At 41.5% G+C, this 18,872-nt stretch overlaps 1 protein-coding gene and 1 non-coding gene across 3 annotated transcripts; one reads left to right on the forward strand and one right to left on the reverse strand.

The window, feature by feature from the left end:
- Window positions 1-1,928: 1,928 nt before the first annotated feature.
- On the reverse strand, window positions 1,929-13,000 carry LOC133568771 (C2 calcium-dependent domain-containing protein 4C-like). 2 transcript variants are annotated; one of them, XM_061920901.1, is made up of 3 exons: window positions 12,728-13,000; window positions 5,680-6,428; window positions 1,929-2,592 (listed from the first exon to the last, which is right to left on the reverse strand). In XM_061920901.1, the coding sequence occupies exons 2-3, from the start codon at window positions 6,406-6,408 to the stop codon at window positions 2,041-2,043; spliced, it is 1,281 nt and encodes a 426-aa protein (XP_061776885.1). In that variant the 5' UTR covers window positions 6,409-6,428; window positions 12,728-13,000; the 3' UTR covers window positions 1,929-2,040. The 2 variants fall into 2 exon arrangements, with proteins under 2 accessions (XP_061776885.1, XP_061776884.1); XM_061920900.1 differs by having other exon boundaries at window positions 12,724-13,000.
- On the forward strand, window positions 3,544-3,615 carry trnag-ucc (transfer RNA glycine (anticodon UCC)). The gene has a single exon. It is a non-coding gene; the product is annotated as a tRNA-Gly (tRNA).
- Window positions 13,001-18,872: the final 5,872 nt, after the last annotated feature.

An 18,872-nucleotide genomic window follows, 5' to 3' on the forward strand; every position in this document is an offset into this window, starting at 1 on the left:
AAGATGGACTGATGCAAAGTGGAAAAGTGTTCTGTGGTCTGACGAGTCCACATTTCAAATTGTTTTTGGAAACTGCGGACGTTGTGTTCTCCGGAAGAAAGAGGAATAGAACTGTAATGACGACTATGACTGGTTAAATATGGATTAGCAATCACTTCAGGGTGTCGGGTCAGGACAGCAATTATTCATTCAGGTGAGTGCAGGAGAAAAAATAGATTGTCCAAGTCCAGATCTGCAGGTTCAATTGCATATTGAGTTGTTTGTTTGCATTTGTGTATGTGTGTGGTTTCCTAAACAAACAAATACAATTATTGTAAATTAACTAAAGTGACCACAATACAATTGAATATAGACACAAGCATGCAACATGGCTGTTAAATATACATTACTTAGCTGTGTATACACAGTTTACATAAATCCACAGAATTTGAACATCCCAGCCCTAAGTAATGTAATAATTACTAGAATGTAAATAGCATCACAACAATAATTCTAAATTGTCAATTGGGGCTAACAAACATGTCCAATGCTACAAACAGGCCCCAATCAGGGTATGATATTTAGCTAGCAGTTAGCTTGTGAACCTGATGCCAAACAGCCATTAGACAACAATAAAACTGACCAAATGAGTTGCAATGTAGTTTTAAGCACAAAACAGGTTATATTAAAGTGTATATAAAGTAACTCACTTTGTATTGACGCACACTGTCAATTAAACAAATGACATCGAAGTTCACCGTAACTTTCAGAGCTTGCTGATATAGTGATGTGTTCAATGCCCCCTCCAGTGTCGTAAAAGTGAACTACACTCAAGCAACTCAATGACACAAAAAGAAAACAAGCGTTTCAGAGACAGTCTTTTGTACAAGAACCATCCGGATTGTTCTCGGCGCAAAGTGTAAAAGGCAGCGGGTGTGATGGTATGGGGGTGTATTAGTGGCCAAGGCATGGGTAACTTACACATCTGTCAAGGCACCATTAATGCTGAAAGGTACATACATCTTTTGGAGCAACATTTATAGCCATTCGAGCGACGTTATCATGGACGCCCCTGCTTATTTCAGCAAGACGATGCCAAGCCAGGTGTTACAACAGCGTAGTAAAAGAGTGCGGGTACTAGACTGGCCGGCCTGTCTCCCATCGAAAATATGAAGGCTAAAATATGAGGCAGGAGACTGTTGAACAACTTAAGCTGTACATCAAGCAAGAACGGGAAATAATTCCACTTCAAAAATGTGTCTCCTCAGTTCCCAAACCTTTACTGAGTGTTGTTAAAAGGAAAAGCCATGGAACACACAGGTAAAAATGCACAACTTTTTTGCAATGTGTGCAAAAAATAACAAGTTTCTCAGTGTCTTCGCAGTCTATTCAATTGAAAATAAGTTAAAAAGGCTTTGTTGTATTCTCTTTTTCTTTAGCATTGACACAAGGTGACAACTTCACCGCTTCTGGGTGTTGCAGGACACAGTTCCACTACACTGAAACCTTACAGACGTTAACCCGAGAAGTTAAGTTAATCACTTCCTGAACTCATAAAGTTTTGGGAGACAACAATCTGGTGTTCTGGTGTTCTGAAAGCCCATATACAGGGACGGCGTGGCGCAGTGGGAGAGTGGCCGTGCGCAACCCGAGGGTCCCTGGTTCAATTCCCACCTAGTACCAACCTCGTCACGTCCGTTGTGTCCTGAGCAAGACACTTCACCCTTGCTCCTGATGGGTGCTGGTTGGCGCCTTGCATGGCAGCTCCCTCCATCAGTGTGTGAATGTGTGTGTGAATGGGTAAATGTGGAAGTAGTGTCAAAGCGCTTTGAGTACCTTGAAGGTAGAAAAGCGCTATACAAGTACAACCCATTTATTTATTTACTATGCAAAGCCAAAGCCATTTATCAACAACACCCAGAAACGCCGGCTTTATTATTTATAAGTGTCTTGCTCCTGCAAGTCTTCCAGGATGACTTCCACCTGCAGCAACTCGCCACAAACGTGGCGTGGAACGAAGAAAAGGCTCTGGAGTGGTTTTTGAGGGGCAGAAGTCTTCCCCTAAAGGCCGGCCAGCAGCTCGCTGAGCAGCACCTGTCTCTCTCCCAGCAGCACGTTCCTCTTCAGACTGGTGCCCTTGTTCACCACCTTGATCTTCATGGCCAGACTCTTCACCTGCGCCTGGGGCAGCGCGTCGAAGAAGAAATCCTCGTTGAAGACGGGATTCCTGCTGTTCTTGATGATGGTGCTCCTCTGCTTCTGCTTCTTGCCGGGTTTCAGGTAGAGCGCCACGCAGCAGTTGATGCTCTTGAGGTCGGTCTTCCTGTCGTAGATGGCCTCCGCCGCCAGCACCCGCACCCTCAGCCGGGCCGCCTCCGGGTCGTAGTGCGTGCTGAGCCTGAGCGTGCCGCCCTTGTGCAGGTTGACGGTGTGCTCGCGCTGCAGGGGGTCGGACGCCGCGCCTCGGAGGCCGCCGCCCCTGCACCCGCGGAGGGCGGGGGAGGCGGGGCAACGCGGGCGGCGGCGCTGCATGTTGGGGCTGTTGTCGGCCGAGCTGCACTCGTCGGTGGAGAGGGAGCTGTGGCGGGCCAGGGAGCGCTTGGCACGGGAGACCTGGGAACAGACGAGGGAAAGCTGGACTTAAATGGAACAAGGAACACGGTTGTTGTGTTGCTCAACTTCCTGCTGCAAGGGCTTGGTCACACCTGGTGCCAAAACTGTGTCAAAATCCTGCTGCGTAGAACCTTTTTGTTCGTGTGCTAACTCTGTTTATGCTCGCGATGATTTTTTGTCGTTCTTAGGGTTTTACTATACTAGTACCGGTATACTAATTAATCATATTCAGTACTATACCGGCTCTAAAAAGTACTACTCCTGCACCCCCCTTTTTTTTATTAGGCATGACAACGCATCATCACGTTGTGACTGATGGACCTGTCTGGGTTTCGAGGTTGCCAGGAGTTCGATACATTTCAGACTCCATTGTGCCGAGTGTGAACTTTGGTGGAGGAGGAATTATGGTGTTGGGATTGGCCCCTTAGTTCCAGTGATACCATAACATGTTGGACAATTCCATGCTCCCAAACTTGTGGGAACAATTTGGCGCGGGCCCCTTCCTTTTCCAACATGACTGTGCACCAGTGCACAAAGCAAGGTCCATAAAGACATAGATGACAGAGTCTGGTGTGGATGAACTTGACTGGCCTGCACAGAGTCCTGACCTGAACCCGATACAACACCTTTGGGATGAATTAGAACGGAAACTGAGAGCCAGGACCTTCTCCACCAACATCAGTGTGTGACCTCACCAATGCGCTTTTGGAAGAACACACTCCGCAACCTTGTGGACAGCCTTCTCAGAAGAGTAGAAGTTGTAAAAGCTGCAAAAGGTCATATTGAACCCTATGGGTTAGGAATGGGATGGCACCTTCAAGTTCATATGTGAGTCAAGGCAGGTGGCCAAATACTTTTGGCAATATGTAGTATATGCTGGTTCTAGTCAGGATTCGAGCAGCAGCATTCTAGATGTACTGCAGTTGCTTAACAGCTGCTTTAAAGAGCCCAGCATTGGTGGTATAGTGGTTAGCATAGCTGCCTTCCAAGCAGTTGACCTGGGTTCGATTCCCAGCCAATGCATGGCTTGTGATGTTTTACCATGAATTGATTAACGTGGACCCCGACTTAAACAAGTTGAAAAACTTATTGGGGTATTACCATTTAGTGGTCAATTGTACGGAATATGTACTGTACTGTGCAATCTACTAATAAAAGTATCAATCAATCAATCAAAAGCGAGAACGTGATTAGAGTATTCTAACCGGCTGAAGACCAAGGCAAGGATTAGTATTTCTAAGTCTGATTAAGACATTATTCCTCAAAATTTGGCAATTATTTTTTTATGTGGTAAGTCCAATTCTGACTTATATCTGTCTGTAGACTCAATGTGGAGATGTGAAAAACTACAAAATGTCTGACAGGATGGAGATGCAGTCAAAGGGGGCTTGGCCTGGAGGAGGGCTTCGGCCACAAAAGGAAGTTAAAGGAGCCATACGTAATAATTTCATGTCACGTCATCATTAAATGTCCCTGATATGTCAAAAGGTATTAAAAAAACATCTTCTTTTCCAATACCTCTATAATATGCTCTTTTCTAAATTAGATTTACAGCCCCGAAATATTGTTATTGTTTTCATTTCGATGTCCATCCATCCATCCATTTTCTGCCGCTTATTCCCGTTCGGGGTCGCGGGGGGCGCTGGCGCCTATCTCAGCTACAATCGGGCGGAAGGCGGGGTACACCCAGGACAAGTCGCCACCTCATCGCAGGGCCAACACAGATAGACAGACAACATTCACACTCACATTCACACACTAGGGCCAATTTAGTGTTGCCAATCAACCTATCCCCAGGTGCATGTCTTTGGAAGTGGGAGGAAGCCGGAGTACCCGGAGGGAACCCACGCATTCACGGGGAGAACATGCAAACTCCACACAGAAAGATCCCGAGCCTGGATTTGAACCCAGGACTGCAGGACCTTCGTATTGTGAGGCAGACGCACTAACCCCTCTGCCACCGTGAAGCCCCCGTTTGACTAATTGGAAAGTCCGTGAGTGTGTCACATCCAGGTTGCCATCCTGGTCTGGCTACTGCCACTGGTAAAGTTACTAAACATGTCAGACCTTAGTCCATCTAAAAGTTACCATTCTCAACTTATTCTCAACCAAGCCAGGAACAAAACCCCGATTTGTAAGAGGCAGTGGACGTTTGAAGTTCCTTGGAGTAGCCCAGTCCATCCAGCTGGATTCGGCTGCCTATCTCGCAACTTCAGTCAGAGAGAGGGAGATGGGACTACAGAATTTTGACTGTGATTGCAGAACCATTTCTGGCCGGTTTCTTAAGTTCAGTGGAAGACCACAAAATATGGGCCGCAAGTTTGAGACCCCTCATTTACAGTAGACAGCTCGGAAGCTTACTGTACCTTTGCTCTTTGGGCGATAACGGAGTGTTGTACATGCAACATGCAAACATACTGATGTACCCAAAGTACCGTCTGACCTGACAGGTGCAGGTGAACCGACAGGTAAGGTCTTTACTTTGGCTTGAGTCTCCTGTGTGATGGAGTGCAGGAGAGAGGCGGAGCCAAAGTACCGACCAACCTGACAGGTGCAGGTGAACCAACAGGTAAGGTCTTTACTTTGGCTCGTGTCTCCTGGGTGATGGAGTGCAGGAGAGAGGCGGAGCCAAAGTACCGACCAACCTGACAGGTACAGGTGAACCGACAGGTAAGGTCCTTACCGTAGTTTGCGTCTCCTTGGTGATGGAGCGCAGGAGAGAGGCGGAGCCAAAGTACCGATTAACCTGACAGGTGCAGGTGAACTGACAGGTAAGGTCCTTACCTTGGCTTGCGTCTCCTGGGTGATGGAGCGCAGGAGAGAGGCGGAGCCAAAGTACCGACCAACCTGACAGGTGCAGGTGAACCGACAGGTAAGGTCCTTACCTTGGCTTGCATCTCCTGGGTGATGGAGCGCAGGAGAGAGGCGGAGCCAAAGTACCGACCGACCTGACAGGTGCAGGTGAACCGACAGGTAAGGTCCTTACCTTGGCTTGCGTCTCCTGGGTGATGGAGCGCAGGAGAGAGGCAGAGCCAAAGTACCGATTAACCTGACAGGTGCAGGTGAACCGACAGGTAAGGTCCTTACCTTGGCTTGCGTCTCCTGGGTGATGGAGCGCAGTAGAGAGGCAGAGCGGGACAGCAGAGGGGAGTTAAAGGGCGAGGATTCCGCCGAGGAGCAGGTGTCACTTTCTCCACCGCTGAAGTAACGGTAGAGGTTGGTGTCTGCCGGCGTCAGATGAGTCCCTGTCTGCGAGCGCCTCTGGGAGTTTGGCGAGGTAAGAGGACTCCCCGGGTGGCTGTGGAAGAGACTCTCCTTGCGACGGGTATGGGGAGACTCAATCAGGGTGGAGAAGCCGTAGGAGGTCTGAGCCTTGGGCACGTAAGGCAGAGACATGGCGGTCTGCGACTGGGGGTCCGCGTTGGTGTTGACGCCGTCAGAAGCGCCCCTGGCCGGCTCGTCCGCGCTTTCTATCTGGATGATGTGACGGTTCGCGGACTTCTGGAGGCTGCGCATGTCCCCTGCTGTGCGGGAAAAGAGGCGAGGGCTGCAGGGGTTTTTGCCTCTGCGGGGTCTGGGGCTCTGGATGCAGATGGTGTGGTCGGAGGCGGACGGTCGCAAGCGGCCCTGAAGCTCGGGGGTTTCTGACTCTGGCGGGCAGCAGATTAGTTTGGGGGGGATGAAGAAATCTGGAATCTTTTGCGGCGTGAGCACGTTGGCGTACACGGAAACTGGAATGGCCTCGGTGGTCTGCGGGGACGGAGGGTGTGTCCCCTTACTCTCCATGGAGCTGCGCAGCTTCTCTAACAGCCACATGGTGCCTCGAGCCTCGGGTGCTGCAGTAACACAAACATCAGTAAATATTATTAACATTCACAGTCAACAGAACTATAGACTCGTTCTTATATTTGTAGTCCTACTTTATCTATGTGGTACTGATCGGTTTTATTTGTCAATCTAGCCACTGCATAAAAGTCAATTACTCCCAAAAAATATATAATTTTAAATGATCCACTTAAGTCTCTTGACCAAAAGATAGTAATTAATATGGTAATAAATAAACAAATCAATACAATGAACAAAAATATAAAACATACTACAAAAATATACCGTAAACTATTGCAAAACAAGCTAACTAGGCTTTTTAATGATTATTCAGGCATTTACAAGTCCCAAAAACACCTGGACATAGTTTCTGCACGAGCGTACAGTACATGAGACGCTGAAATAAGCAGGGGCGCCCATGATAACGTTGCTTGGATGACAACATATTTTGCTCCAAAAGCTGTATGTACCTTTCAGCATTAATGGTGCCTTCACAGATGTGTAAGTTACCCATGCCTTGGGCGCTAATGCACCCCCATACCATCACACGTGCTGGCTTTTACACTTTAACCCAAGAACAATCCACAAGGTTTTTTTCCTTTTTGGTCCACAGTTTCCGAAAACAATTTGGAAATGTGGACTTGTCAGGCCGCAGAACACTTTTCAACTTTGCATCAGTCCATCTTAGATGAGCTCGGGTCCAGTGAAGCCGGCGGCGTTTCTGGGTGTTGTTGATAAATGGCTTTGGCTTTGCATAGTAGAGTTTTAACTTGCACTTACAGATGTAGCGACCAACTGTAGTTACTGACAGTGGTTTTCTGAAATGTTCCTGAGCCCATGTGGTGATATCCCTTACCCATTTGCTTAAAGACTCGAAGGGCTGTAATATGATGGCTTACGTGCAGTGAATTCTCCAGATTCTCGGAACCTTTTGATGATATTATGGAGCGTAGATGGTGAAATCCCTAAATTCCTTGCGATAGCTGTTTGAGAAATGTTGTTCTTAAACTGATTGGTCAGGCATTTGTTGACAAAGTGGTGACCCTCGCCCCATCCTTGTTTGTGAATGAGTCAGCATTTCAAGGAAGCTGCTTTTATAGCCAATCATGGCACCCACCTGTTCCCAATTAGCCTGTTCACCTGTGGCATGTTCCAAATAAGTCTTGGACGAGCATTCCTCAACTTTCTCAGTCTTTTTTGCCACTTATGCCAGCTTTTTTGAAAGTTTTCCAGTTGGAACGTTAAATATCTTGTCTTTGGAGTCTATTCAATTGAGTATAAGTTGAAAAGGATTTGCAAATCATTGTATTCTCTTTTTGTTCTGCATTTACACAACCTGACAACTTCACTGCTTTTGGCTTTTGTGTAATTAGGGCTACAGCTATCGATTAATATATCCGTTTCTTTGATTAATCAAGTAATCGATTAAAAGACACTTTATAGTCTCAATGTGTAAATAATTAAACAATTTTTCTGCTTGCCATAACCTTCATTTTTTTATCATAAGCGCACATCACCAAATATGATAATAGACTTTCAACTCACGTGCGTTAAAAAAATTTGAAAACGCAGCACCGCTCTCATGTACTCTCATGCAGAAACTGTGTCCAGGTGTGTCACGTCTCGGCACTTCTTGGGCTCCGGATTTTAACAAGTTTGATTATTCTCATTCACCAAACAAATATTTGAAGTAACAAAAAATAAACCAAACTTTTTCCTGATCGAATGAATCAGTAAATACTATCCATCCATTTCTACCACTTATTCCCTTTTGGGGTCGCGAAGGGGCGCTGGCGTGTATCTCAGCTACAATCGGGCGGAAGGCATCGTACACCCTGGACAAGTCGCAGTGAATCAGTAAATGTTGCAGCCTTATTTATAACTTCCTGTATGCATTCATTTTTAAATGTTAAATCATTTTCTTTATTTCAATTATTTTTAAATCTTGTGTTTACTATTTAACTTTGAAACACAGGAAGTGGAAACAATATCAGTAACTGATAAAACATGATAGAAGGGGAATTAAAGTTGATACAGTAAGCTATTCTACTTCCTGCTCCTTTTCAGAGACGTTGAATTGTGTTTAAAGTAGTGCCGTCAAACAATTAAAATAATTAATCGAGATTGTTTATAGTTAACTCAAAATTAATCGGGATAATTGCAGATCAATATAATTTGCTTTAATGATTTTTTTTTTTTTCTCTTAACCTTAAATGACAATAAACAAAAATGACCTGCACTGTAGATATTGTAAGATTCCAGAACTTGTATTCTTGTCGGAGCTACACCATGTTTGGATACCAGCTTCTTGCATGAATAACACCAAATGTGGATTGGTACCACCATGCTTTCATCGTCGAAGATATCTGGTAATGTAATCTGTGATATTTCTACTGGAATAATTGCTTCTGATATCCTGTACATTATTTGTTGAACATGTTAATAATGGTCTTCATATCTCTGCATGACAACTATGAGAAATCACAGACTACCTTACAAAACATCTTTGATGACGCATGAATTGTGTGGTAAGACGATTTTTCACTTTATTATGGTACTTATACATCAGGGGTCACCAATGCGGTGCCCTGCAAGCACCAGGTCGCCCGTAAGGACCAGATGAGTCGCCCGCTGACCTGTTCGAAAAATAGCTCGAATAGCAGCACTTACCAGTGAGCTGCCTCTATTTTTTTTTTTTTTTTTTTTTTACTAGTAAGCTGGTCTCGCTTTGCTCGACATTTTTAATTCTAAGAGAGACAAAACTCAAATAGAATTTGAAAATCCAAGAAAATATTTTAAAGACTTGGTCTTCACTTGTTTAAATAAATTCATTTATTTTTTTACTTTGCTTCTTATAACTTTCAGAAAGACAATTTTAGAGAAAAAATACAACCTTAAAAATGATTTTAGGATTTTTAAACACATATACCTTTTTACCTTTTAAATTCCTTCCTCTTCTTTCCTGGCAATTTAAATCAATGTTCAAGTACATTTGTTTGTATTATTGTAAAGAAAAATAAATACATTTTAATTCAATTCCTCACTTGAGCTTCTGTTCTTTCGCCGAAGAATATTTGTGAAATATTTCTTCAAACTTATTTTGATTAAAAATAAAAATAAAAATATTCAGGTAAATTTAGAAAATCTTTAGAATCAAATTTAAATCTTATTTCAAAGTATTTTGAATTTATTTTAAATTTTTTTCTTCTGGAAATATAGCTTGGTCCAATTTGTTATATATTCTAACAAAATGCAGACTGGATTTCAACCTATTTAAAACATGTCATCAAAATTTTTAAATTAATCTTATTCAGGGAAAATTATTAATGATGCTCCATAAATTCTTTAATTGTTTCAAAAAGGTTCGAATTAGCTACTTTTTCTCTTTTTTTTTCGGTAGAATTTTGAATTTTAAAGAGTCGAAATTGAAGATAAACTATGTTTTATAATTTAATTTTCTTTTTTTCATGTTTTCTCCTCTTTTAAATCGTTCAATTAAGTGTTTTTTCATCATTTATTCTATACAAAAAACCTTCCGTAAAAGGAAAAAAATGGACGACGGAATGACAGACAGAAATACACATTTTTATATATATCTAAATTTATTTATTAAAGGTAAATTGAGCAAATTGGCTATTTCTGGCAATTTATTTCAGTGTGTATCAAACTGGTAGCCCTTTGCATTAATCAGTACCCAAGAAGTAGCTCTTGGTTTCAAAAAGGTTGCTGACCCCTGTTATACAGCATTTGAAAACCGGAAGTATGTCACTGGTTTGAGAGAAGGTGTCATGACATGTCTTGAGTTTCCCATAAAAAAATCCATCCAACCATCCATTTTCTACCGCTTATTCCCTTTTTTGGGGTCGCGGGGGGCGCCGGCGCCTATCTCAGCTACAATCAGGCAGAAGGCGGTGTACACCCTGGACAAGTCCCCACAAATCACTCGAGAATTCTTGCCTATAGTCTTTCTATTCTGTCAAGTTAGTTCAACAATTTACATTTTATGTCATCAATACACTCAACTCAGCATCAAGAGCTGGAATTGGGGGTTGAATCACCCAAAAAATGATTCCCGGGCGCGGCCTCCGCTGCTGCTCACTGCTCCCCTCACCTCCCAGGTTTTTTGAACAAGAGGATGGGTCAAAAGCAGAGAATAATTTCACCACACCACATGTGTGTATGTCTGACAATCATTGGTACTTTAACTGTAATCCAAACAACAAAGTTCACTGAGTTTGCCGGTCATCAAAAATAAAATAGTCCCGTCTTGTCGGGAGAACGACTTTGCCAGGACTTTGGGCCTTGGAAGGCAGCCTTTGTTCGCGCACTTTTGTTGGCGATTTTCAAGATTGTGGCTCAACATTAACTGAACTGAAGGCCATGGCTGTTTCCCCGCGCCACAGAAGGGGCCGAGGGTCAAAAAGGAGTCAGGACGCAGGCAGCGTTAAATCGTGTGTAAAAAACAAAAAACAACTTATAGTCAACTTTGACAGCCGTAGTTTAAACATGTGATGTTCTCCAATGTAACTAACAAATCTATAATTATAAATTAATTGTATTTATACAGTATACGTAGCAAGTGGGCTATATATACAAACCCCGTTTCCATATGAGTTGGGAAATGGTGTTAGATGTAAATATGAACAGAATACAATGATTTGCAAATCCTTTTCAAGCCATATTCAGTTGAATATGCTACAAAGACAACATATTTGATGTTCAAACTCATAAACTATGTCATTTTGCAAATAATAATTAACTTAGAATTTGATGCCAGCAACACGTGACAAAGAAGTTGGGAAAGCTGGCAATAAATACTGATAAAGTTGAGAAATGCTCATCAAACACTTATTTGGAACATCCCACAGGTGTGCAGGCTAATTGGGAACAGGTGGGTGCCATGATTGGCTATAAAAACAGCTTCCCAAAAAATGCTCAGTCTTTCCCAAGAAAGGATGGGGCGAGGTACACCCCTTTGTCCACAACTGCGTGAGCAAATAGTCAAACAGTTTAAGAACAACCTTTCTCAAAGTGACATTGCAAGAAATTTAGGGATTTCAACATCTACGCTCCATAATATCATCAAAAGGTTCAGAGAATCTGGAGAAATCACTCCACGTAAGCGGCATGGCCGGAAACCAACATTGAATGACCGTGACCTTCCATCCCTCAGACGGCACTGTATAAAAAACCGACATCAGTGTGTAAAGGATATCACCACATGGGCTCAGGAACACTTCAGAAAACCACTGTCACTAAATACAGTTGGTCGCTACATCTGTAAGTGCAAGTAAAAGCTCTACTATGCAAAGCAAAAGCCATTTATCAACAACATCCAGAAACGCCGCCGGCTTCTCTGGGCCTGAGATCATCTAAGATAGACTGATGCAAAGTGGAAAAGTGTTCTGTGGTCTGACGAGTCCACATTTCAAATTGTTTTTGGAAATATTCCACATCATGTCATCCGGATCAAAGGGGAAGCGAACCATCCAGACTGTTATCGACGCAAAGTGTAAAAGCCAGCATGTGTGATGGTATGGGGGTGTATTAGTGCTCAAGGCATGGGTAACTTACACACCTGTGAAGGCACCATTAATGCTGAAAGGTTTTGGAAATACAAATGCTGCCATCTAAGCTCCATCTTTTTCATGGACGCCCCTGCTTATTTCAGCAAGACGATGCCAAGCCACATTCAGCATGTGTTACAACAGCGTGGTTTCGTAGTAAAAGAGTGTGGGTACTTTCTTGGCCCGCCTGCAGTCCAGACCTGTCTCCCATGGAAAATGTGTGGCGCATTATGAAGCGTAAAATACGACAGCGGAGACCCCGGACTGTTGAAGGACTGAAGCTCTACATAAAACAAGAATGGGAAAGAATTCCACTTTCAAAGCTTCAACGATTAGTTTCCTCAGTTCCCAAACGTTTATTGAGTGTTGTTAAAAGAAAAGGTGATGTAACACAGTGGTGAACATGCCCTTTCCCAACTACTTTGGCACATGTTGCAGCCATGAAATTCTAAGTTAATTATTATTTGCAGAAAAAGAGTTTGAACATCAAATATGTTGTCTTTGTAGCATATTCAACTGAATATGGCTTGAAAAGGATTTGCAAATCATTGTATTCTGTTTATATTTACATCTAACACAATTTCCCAACTCATATGGAAACGAGGTTTTGGACTATATATAAAATATGATTTGTCAGGTTTGTATGATACATTTCACACGTGCACCCAATGAAAACATTGAAGGCAAACAACATGTAAACAAAGAAAAATGAGTACAAAGCACGTGTCCTCAGACGCACCTACTTGTTGAACGTGCTCCTTCAGGAGTGTCCACAGGTGGTCCAGTTGAGGATGGTGTCAGTCCTCAGGCTCCCTGGCAACCCGTCGACGAGCACAAAAGTCCTCCGGAGTCAGTCTCCAGCGAGAGGAGCCTGGCTTTATAAGAACAGCTCCTTGACTCCTGAGCCAATGAGGACGGACTGCAAGCGTCCCCTGATTTTTGATATCAAACCCCCTCTTTCGGGCGCCTCAAATGGAGTTATTGCAATCTAAAAGTGACCCCACGGCTTATTAGCTCCACCATTTCCAAGCAATTGAGATGAAAGCTGCACTCTCTTGATAGTAGTCACTGTTGTGTGAAGCAGTGCAAGGCTGACTGACACACTCCTTATTTGGACTTCCTGCTGATGAGGATGTACAGAGCTTCCATCCATCATATGTAGCCATGCAGCAACCTCTACATCGCAATAAAGGGACTTGTCTACACGCTCAGGTTATTACTTGCATGATCAGAAAAATGTCCAAACAACAGGAACCGTAATGAAGGAATACCTGGTTATAAATGGTAAGTGTCCCACTGTGCTTGGCAACTGTGTAGGATATCTTGTCCGTGCACTACAAATGTAAACAAAAAATAGATAAACAGGCCAGGTTGCATTATTAAGTCACCCAGGGATGCTACCTGTAAAATTCAGCTGCATTTTTAAATACAATTAAAAAAGACAGTTCTTAATGTGTCCACTGGATGTCGCAATTGCAATTCTATTAGGCAAATAAAACGTTTACATATGGGGCGAGTATACCAAGAAAGAGGTTGCCAAAATTGCGCACTTTTTACGCGCACTCAGCGCACAGAAAGTCTATGCCGCGCATTGAATCGAATTCCATCTGAACGCGACAAAAAAATAAACAATTTATTGTGTGAACGCTCCAAAAGCAGTCACATATGGTTTTTCTATAGCAGGGGTCGGGAACCTTTTTGGCTGAGAGAGCCAAATAGCCAAATATTTCAAAATGTATTTCCGTAAGAGCCATATAATATTTTTTTTAACACTGAAAACAACTAAACGCGTTCATTTTTAAGTAAGACCAACATTTCTAGGGTATAAGAGGTCTATTATTCTTTGTAATAACATTGTTATTCTGAAGCTAACTGAATAATAATCAGTTATTATTCAGTTAGCCTGCAGCGAACTGGGATATGCCAGGACAGGCCTCAAAATCAGCGACAGGTGCGTAGACGGCCCACCTGGGCCTTGTTATCTAATCACCTGTCGCTCTGTTATAAGCAGCAGCCAGGAGGAGAGACGGGGTTGGGGCTGGAGCCAGAGCGCGAGCGAGAACGAAATGGAAAAAGACAATTGCTGGAAAGCAACTGAGAGACTTATTGAAAAATAAAACAATATTGTAACCTTGAAACAGGCTCTCATTTCGGTGCTTGGGGGTCTAAAGAACCCCCAGGAGGGCAAGCCCCACACTAATCAATAATAAATAAATAACTTCTTACCATTATGCAACTTCTTGAACAGGTGCGGTAGAATACGGATGGATGGAATAAAAATGCATGAGAATGTTTTATATTTTGAACGTTATTTTTAACACTGTGATTACAAGTGGAATCATTCATTACTTATCATGTTAAGCAATGTCAGCTCAGACTTATCCGAGAGCCAGATGCAGTCATTAAAAGAGCCACATCTGGCTCTAGAGCCATAGGTTCCCTACCCCTGATCTATAGGCTTTAAAAAAAAAAGTTCAAGTTAAAGTACCCATGATTGTCGTACACACACTAGTTGTGGCGAAATTATTCTCTGCATTTGACCTATCCCCTTGTTCACCCCCTGGGAGGTGAGGGGAGCAGTGAGCAGCAGCGGGGGCCGCGCCCGGGAATACATTTTTGGTGATTTAACCCCCAATTCCAAGCCGTGATGATGAGTGCCAAGCAGGGAGGTAATGGCTCCCATTTTTATAGTCTTTGGTATGACTCGGCTGGGGCTTGAACTCACAACCTACCCAGTCATGGCGGACACTCTAGCCGCTGATTTTGCGATGCACCTGTGAGTGACAGGTGACAACAAGCGGCCGCATCACAAAACTGTTAATGATATTTTTGTCTGCCGAGATGCTTTAAGGACAGGAATTTCATCCACCATTTAATGAGCAAAACTATTGACCGTATTTCCTTGAATTGCCGCCGGGTCGCTAATTAATTTAAAACCTCCTGTCATTTCTGTGCTTACCAAAGGAATGCGGTAAAAGTAAGCATGCGGTAATTATTTTAAAACCTCTTCTCACTCCGGCACTTACCAAAGGTATGCAGTAAACATTTGAGTGTGTTGTAAGCTTGGACCTTAAATCCTACTGAATAGCTCTTAATCTTCTTCCCTTTATGCAATTTCAAATTACCGGTATTGAAATCAGCCTCCTCCATTTTGAAAATGATTACAAGGGAAGTGTCACGAGTTTGACCAGGCGGTAATACTAAGCATGCGTTAATTATTTTGGGAATCAAGTTTGACCCGGCAGTAATTCAAGGCAGGCGCATACTATATACCCTGCGGCAATTCAAGGAAATACGGTATATCCGGTCGTAACAACACCAAAAACATTCGAAAAAAAACGTATATCTAGCAAAACTCAAAAACCAGTGACGGCCAAAAACCAACATTGAATGCCCGTGACCTTGGATCCCTCAGGCGGTACTGCATCAAAAAGGCTACATCAGTGTGTAAAGGATATCACCACTTGTGCTCAGGAGCACTTCAGAAAACCACTGTCAGTAACTACAGTTGGTCGCTACATCTGTAAGTCCAAGTTAAAACTATACTACGCAAAGCCAAAGCCATTTATCAACAACACCCAGAAACGCTTTGCTGGGGCCGAGCTCATCTAAAATGGACTCATGCAAGGTGGAAAAGTGTTCTGTTGTCTTGACATTTTTAATTCTAAGAGAGACAAAACTCAATTAGAATTTGAAAATCCAAGAAAATATTTTAGAGACTTGGTCTTCACTTGTTTGAATTAAATCATTTATTTTTTACTTTGCTTCTTATAACTTTCAGAAAGACAATTTTAGAGGAAAAAATACAACCTTAGAAATGATTTTAGGATTTTTAAACACATATACCTTTTTACCTTTTAAATTCCTTCCTCTTCTTTCCTGACAATTTAAATCAATGTTCAAGTAAATTTATTTTTTTTATTGTAAAGAATAATAAATACATTTTAATATAATTCTTCATTTTAGCTTCTGTTTTTTCGACGAAGAATATTTGTGAAATATTTCTTCAAACTTATGACTAAAATTCTAAAAAAATATTCTGTTAAATCTAGAAAATCTGTAGAATCAAATATGAAATCTTATTTCAAAGTCTTTTGAATTTCTTTTAACACTTTTTGTTGTGGAAATTCTAGAATAAATAATGATTTGTCTTTGTTAGAAATATAGCTTGGACCAATTTGTTATATATTCTAACAAAAGTGTAGATTGGATTTTAACGTATTTAAAACATGGTATTAAAATTCTAAAATTAATCTTAATCAGGAAAAATGACTAATGATGTTCCATAAATTATGTTTTTAATTTTTTCAAAAAGATTCGAATTAGCTTGTTTTTCGCTTCATTTTTTTCTGTTGAATTTTGAATTTTAAAGAGTCGAAATTGAAGATAAACTATGTTTAAATTTTTTCGTGTTTTCTTCTCTTTTAAACTGTTCAATTAAGTGTTTTTTCATCATTAGTTCTCTACAAAAAACCTTCCGTAAAAGGAAAAAAAAAATGTACGACGGAATGAATAACAAAAATACCCCTTTTTTTATATATATATATATAGATTTATTTATTAAAGGTAGATTGAGCAAATTGGCTATTTCTGGCAATTTATTTAAGTGTGTATCAAACTGGTAGCCCTTTGCATTAATCAGTACCCAAGAAGTAGCTCTTGCTTTCAAAAAGGTTGCTGACCCCTGGTCTTAAACAATTCCACAACAACCAAGGGCGTTCTTATTCTGCATTCCTATTTATCGTGTGAAAGAAAACAAGACCTATTTCTACTAGAGTGTAGATCCTGGCATGTCTGCAATCTAGATGTGCTTGTTGGAGTCTGACATGTCTTGGTGTTCTGCAAAGGTGGGAAGTCAAAGTGGATTTATGCTAATTGCAAAGCTCATTCAGCCATTTTTTGGTGTGGAAATAGCAGAAAGTCCATTAGAGATGAGTGAAGCCTCATTAGATACTTCAGGCTCACTGGGCCGGTCGATGACTTCCACTTGACAATACTCACTTCCCAAACAACTTTCTCATACATAGAACTTTGATGAGTGAAATGTTTGTTTTTATCCATTTTGAGGACAATCAAAGCATGTTTTTGAATAATTAATTGTGTGAATGCTCCAAAACATTCACATTATATTTAGTCTTAGACTTACAGTTTGGTCAGATCTAGTCTTACATTGGTCAGATCTAGTCTGAGATTGGTCAGATCTAGTTTTAGATTGGTCAGATCTAGTCTTAGATTGGTCAGATCTAGTTTTAGATTGGTCAGATCTAGTCTTAGATTGGTCAGATCTAGTCTTAGATTGGTCAGATCTAGTTTTAGATTGGTCAGATCTAGTCTTAGATTGGTCAGATCTAGTCTTAGATTGGTCAGATCTAGTTTTAGATTGGTCAGATCTAGTTTTAGACTTAGGTTGGCCACATCTAGTCTTAGATTTGTCAGATCTCGTCTTAGTTTTAAATTGGTCAGCTCTAGTCTTAGACTTAGATTGGTCAGAACTAGTCTTAGGTTGGTAAAATCTAATCTTCGATTGGTCAGAACTTGTCCTAGGTTGGTCAGATCTAATCTTAGATTGGTCAGGTCTAGTGTTAGATTGGTCAGATTTAGTTTTGGACTTAAATTGGCCACATCTAGTCTTAGATTTGTCAGATCTCGTCTTAGTTTTGAATTGGTACGCTCTAGTCTTAGACTTAAATTAGTCGGATCTAGTCTTAGATTGGTCAGATCTAGTCTTAGATGGTCAAATCTAGTTTTAAATAGGTCAGATCTAGTTTTAGACTTAGATTGGCCAAATCTAGTCTTAGATTTGTCAGATCTCGTCTTAGTTTTGAATTGGTCAGCTTTAGTCTTAGACTTAGATTGGTCAGATCTAGTCTTAAACTTAGATTGGTCAGATCGAGTCTTAGATTGGTCAGAACTAGTCTTAGGTTGGTAAGATCTAATCTTGGATTGGTCAGAACTTGTCCTAGGTTGGTCAGATCGAATCTTAGATTGGTCAGATCTAGTTGTAGATTGGTCAGATTTAGTTTTAGATTTAGATTGGCCACATCTAGTCTTAGATTTGTCAGATCTCGTCTTAGTTTTAAATTGGTCAGCTCTAGTCTTAGCCTTAGATTGGTCAGATCTAGTCTTAAATTTAGATTGGTCAGATTGAGTCTTAGATTGGTCAGAACTAGTCTTAGGTTGGTAAGATTTAATCTTCGATTGGTCAGAACTTGTCCTACGTTGGTCAGATCTAATCTTAGATTGGTCAGATCTAGTGTTAGATTGGTCAGATTTAGTTTTAGACTTAGACTGACCATATCTACTCTTAGATTTGTCAGATCTCGTCTTAGTTTTAAAGTGGTCAGCCCTAGTCTTAGACTTATCTTGGTCAGATCTAGTCTTAGATTGGTCAGATCTAGTCTTAGACTTAGCTTGGTCAGATCTAGTCTTAGATTGGTCATATCTAGTCTTGGACTTAGATTGGTCAGATCTAGTCTTAGACTTAGATTGGTCAGATCTAGTCCTAAATTTAGATTGGTCAGATCAAGTGTTAGATTGGTCAGATTTAGTTTTAGACTTAGACTGGCCATATCTACTCTTAGATTTGTCAGATCTCGTCTTAGTTTTAAATTGGTCAGCTCTAGTCTTAGACTTAGATTAATCAGAACTAGTCTTAGGTTGGTAAGATCTAATCTTCGATTGGTCAGAACTTGTCTTAGGTTGGTCAGATCTAATCTTAGATTGGTCAGATCTAGTGTTAGATTGGTCAGATTTAGTTTTAGATTTAGATTGGCCACATCTAGTCTTAGATTTGTCAGACCTCGTCTTAGTTTTGAATTGGTCAGCTCTAGTCTTAGACTTAGATTGGTCAGATCTAGTCTTTGACTTAGATTGGTCAGATCTAGTCTT

Source organism: Nerophis ophidion, linkage group LG14 (genome assembly GCF_033978795.1).
Source record: "Nerophis ophidion isolate RoL-2023_Sa linkage group LG14, RoL_Noph_v1.0, whole genome shotgun sequence".
In the NCBI taxonomy this organism is placed as follows: Eukaryota; Metazoa; Chordata; class Actinopteri; order Syngnathiformes; family Syngnathidae; genus Nerophis; species Nerophis ophidion.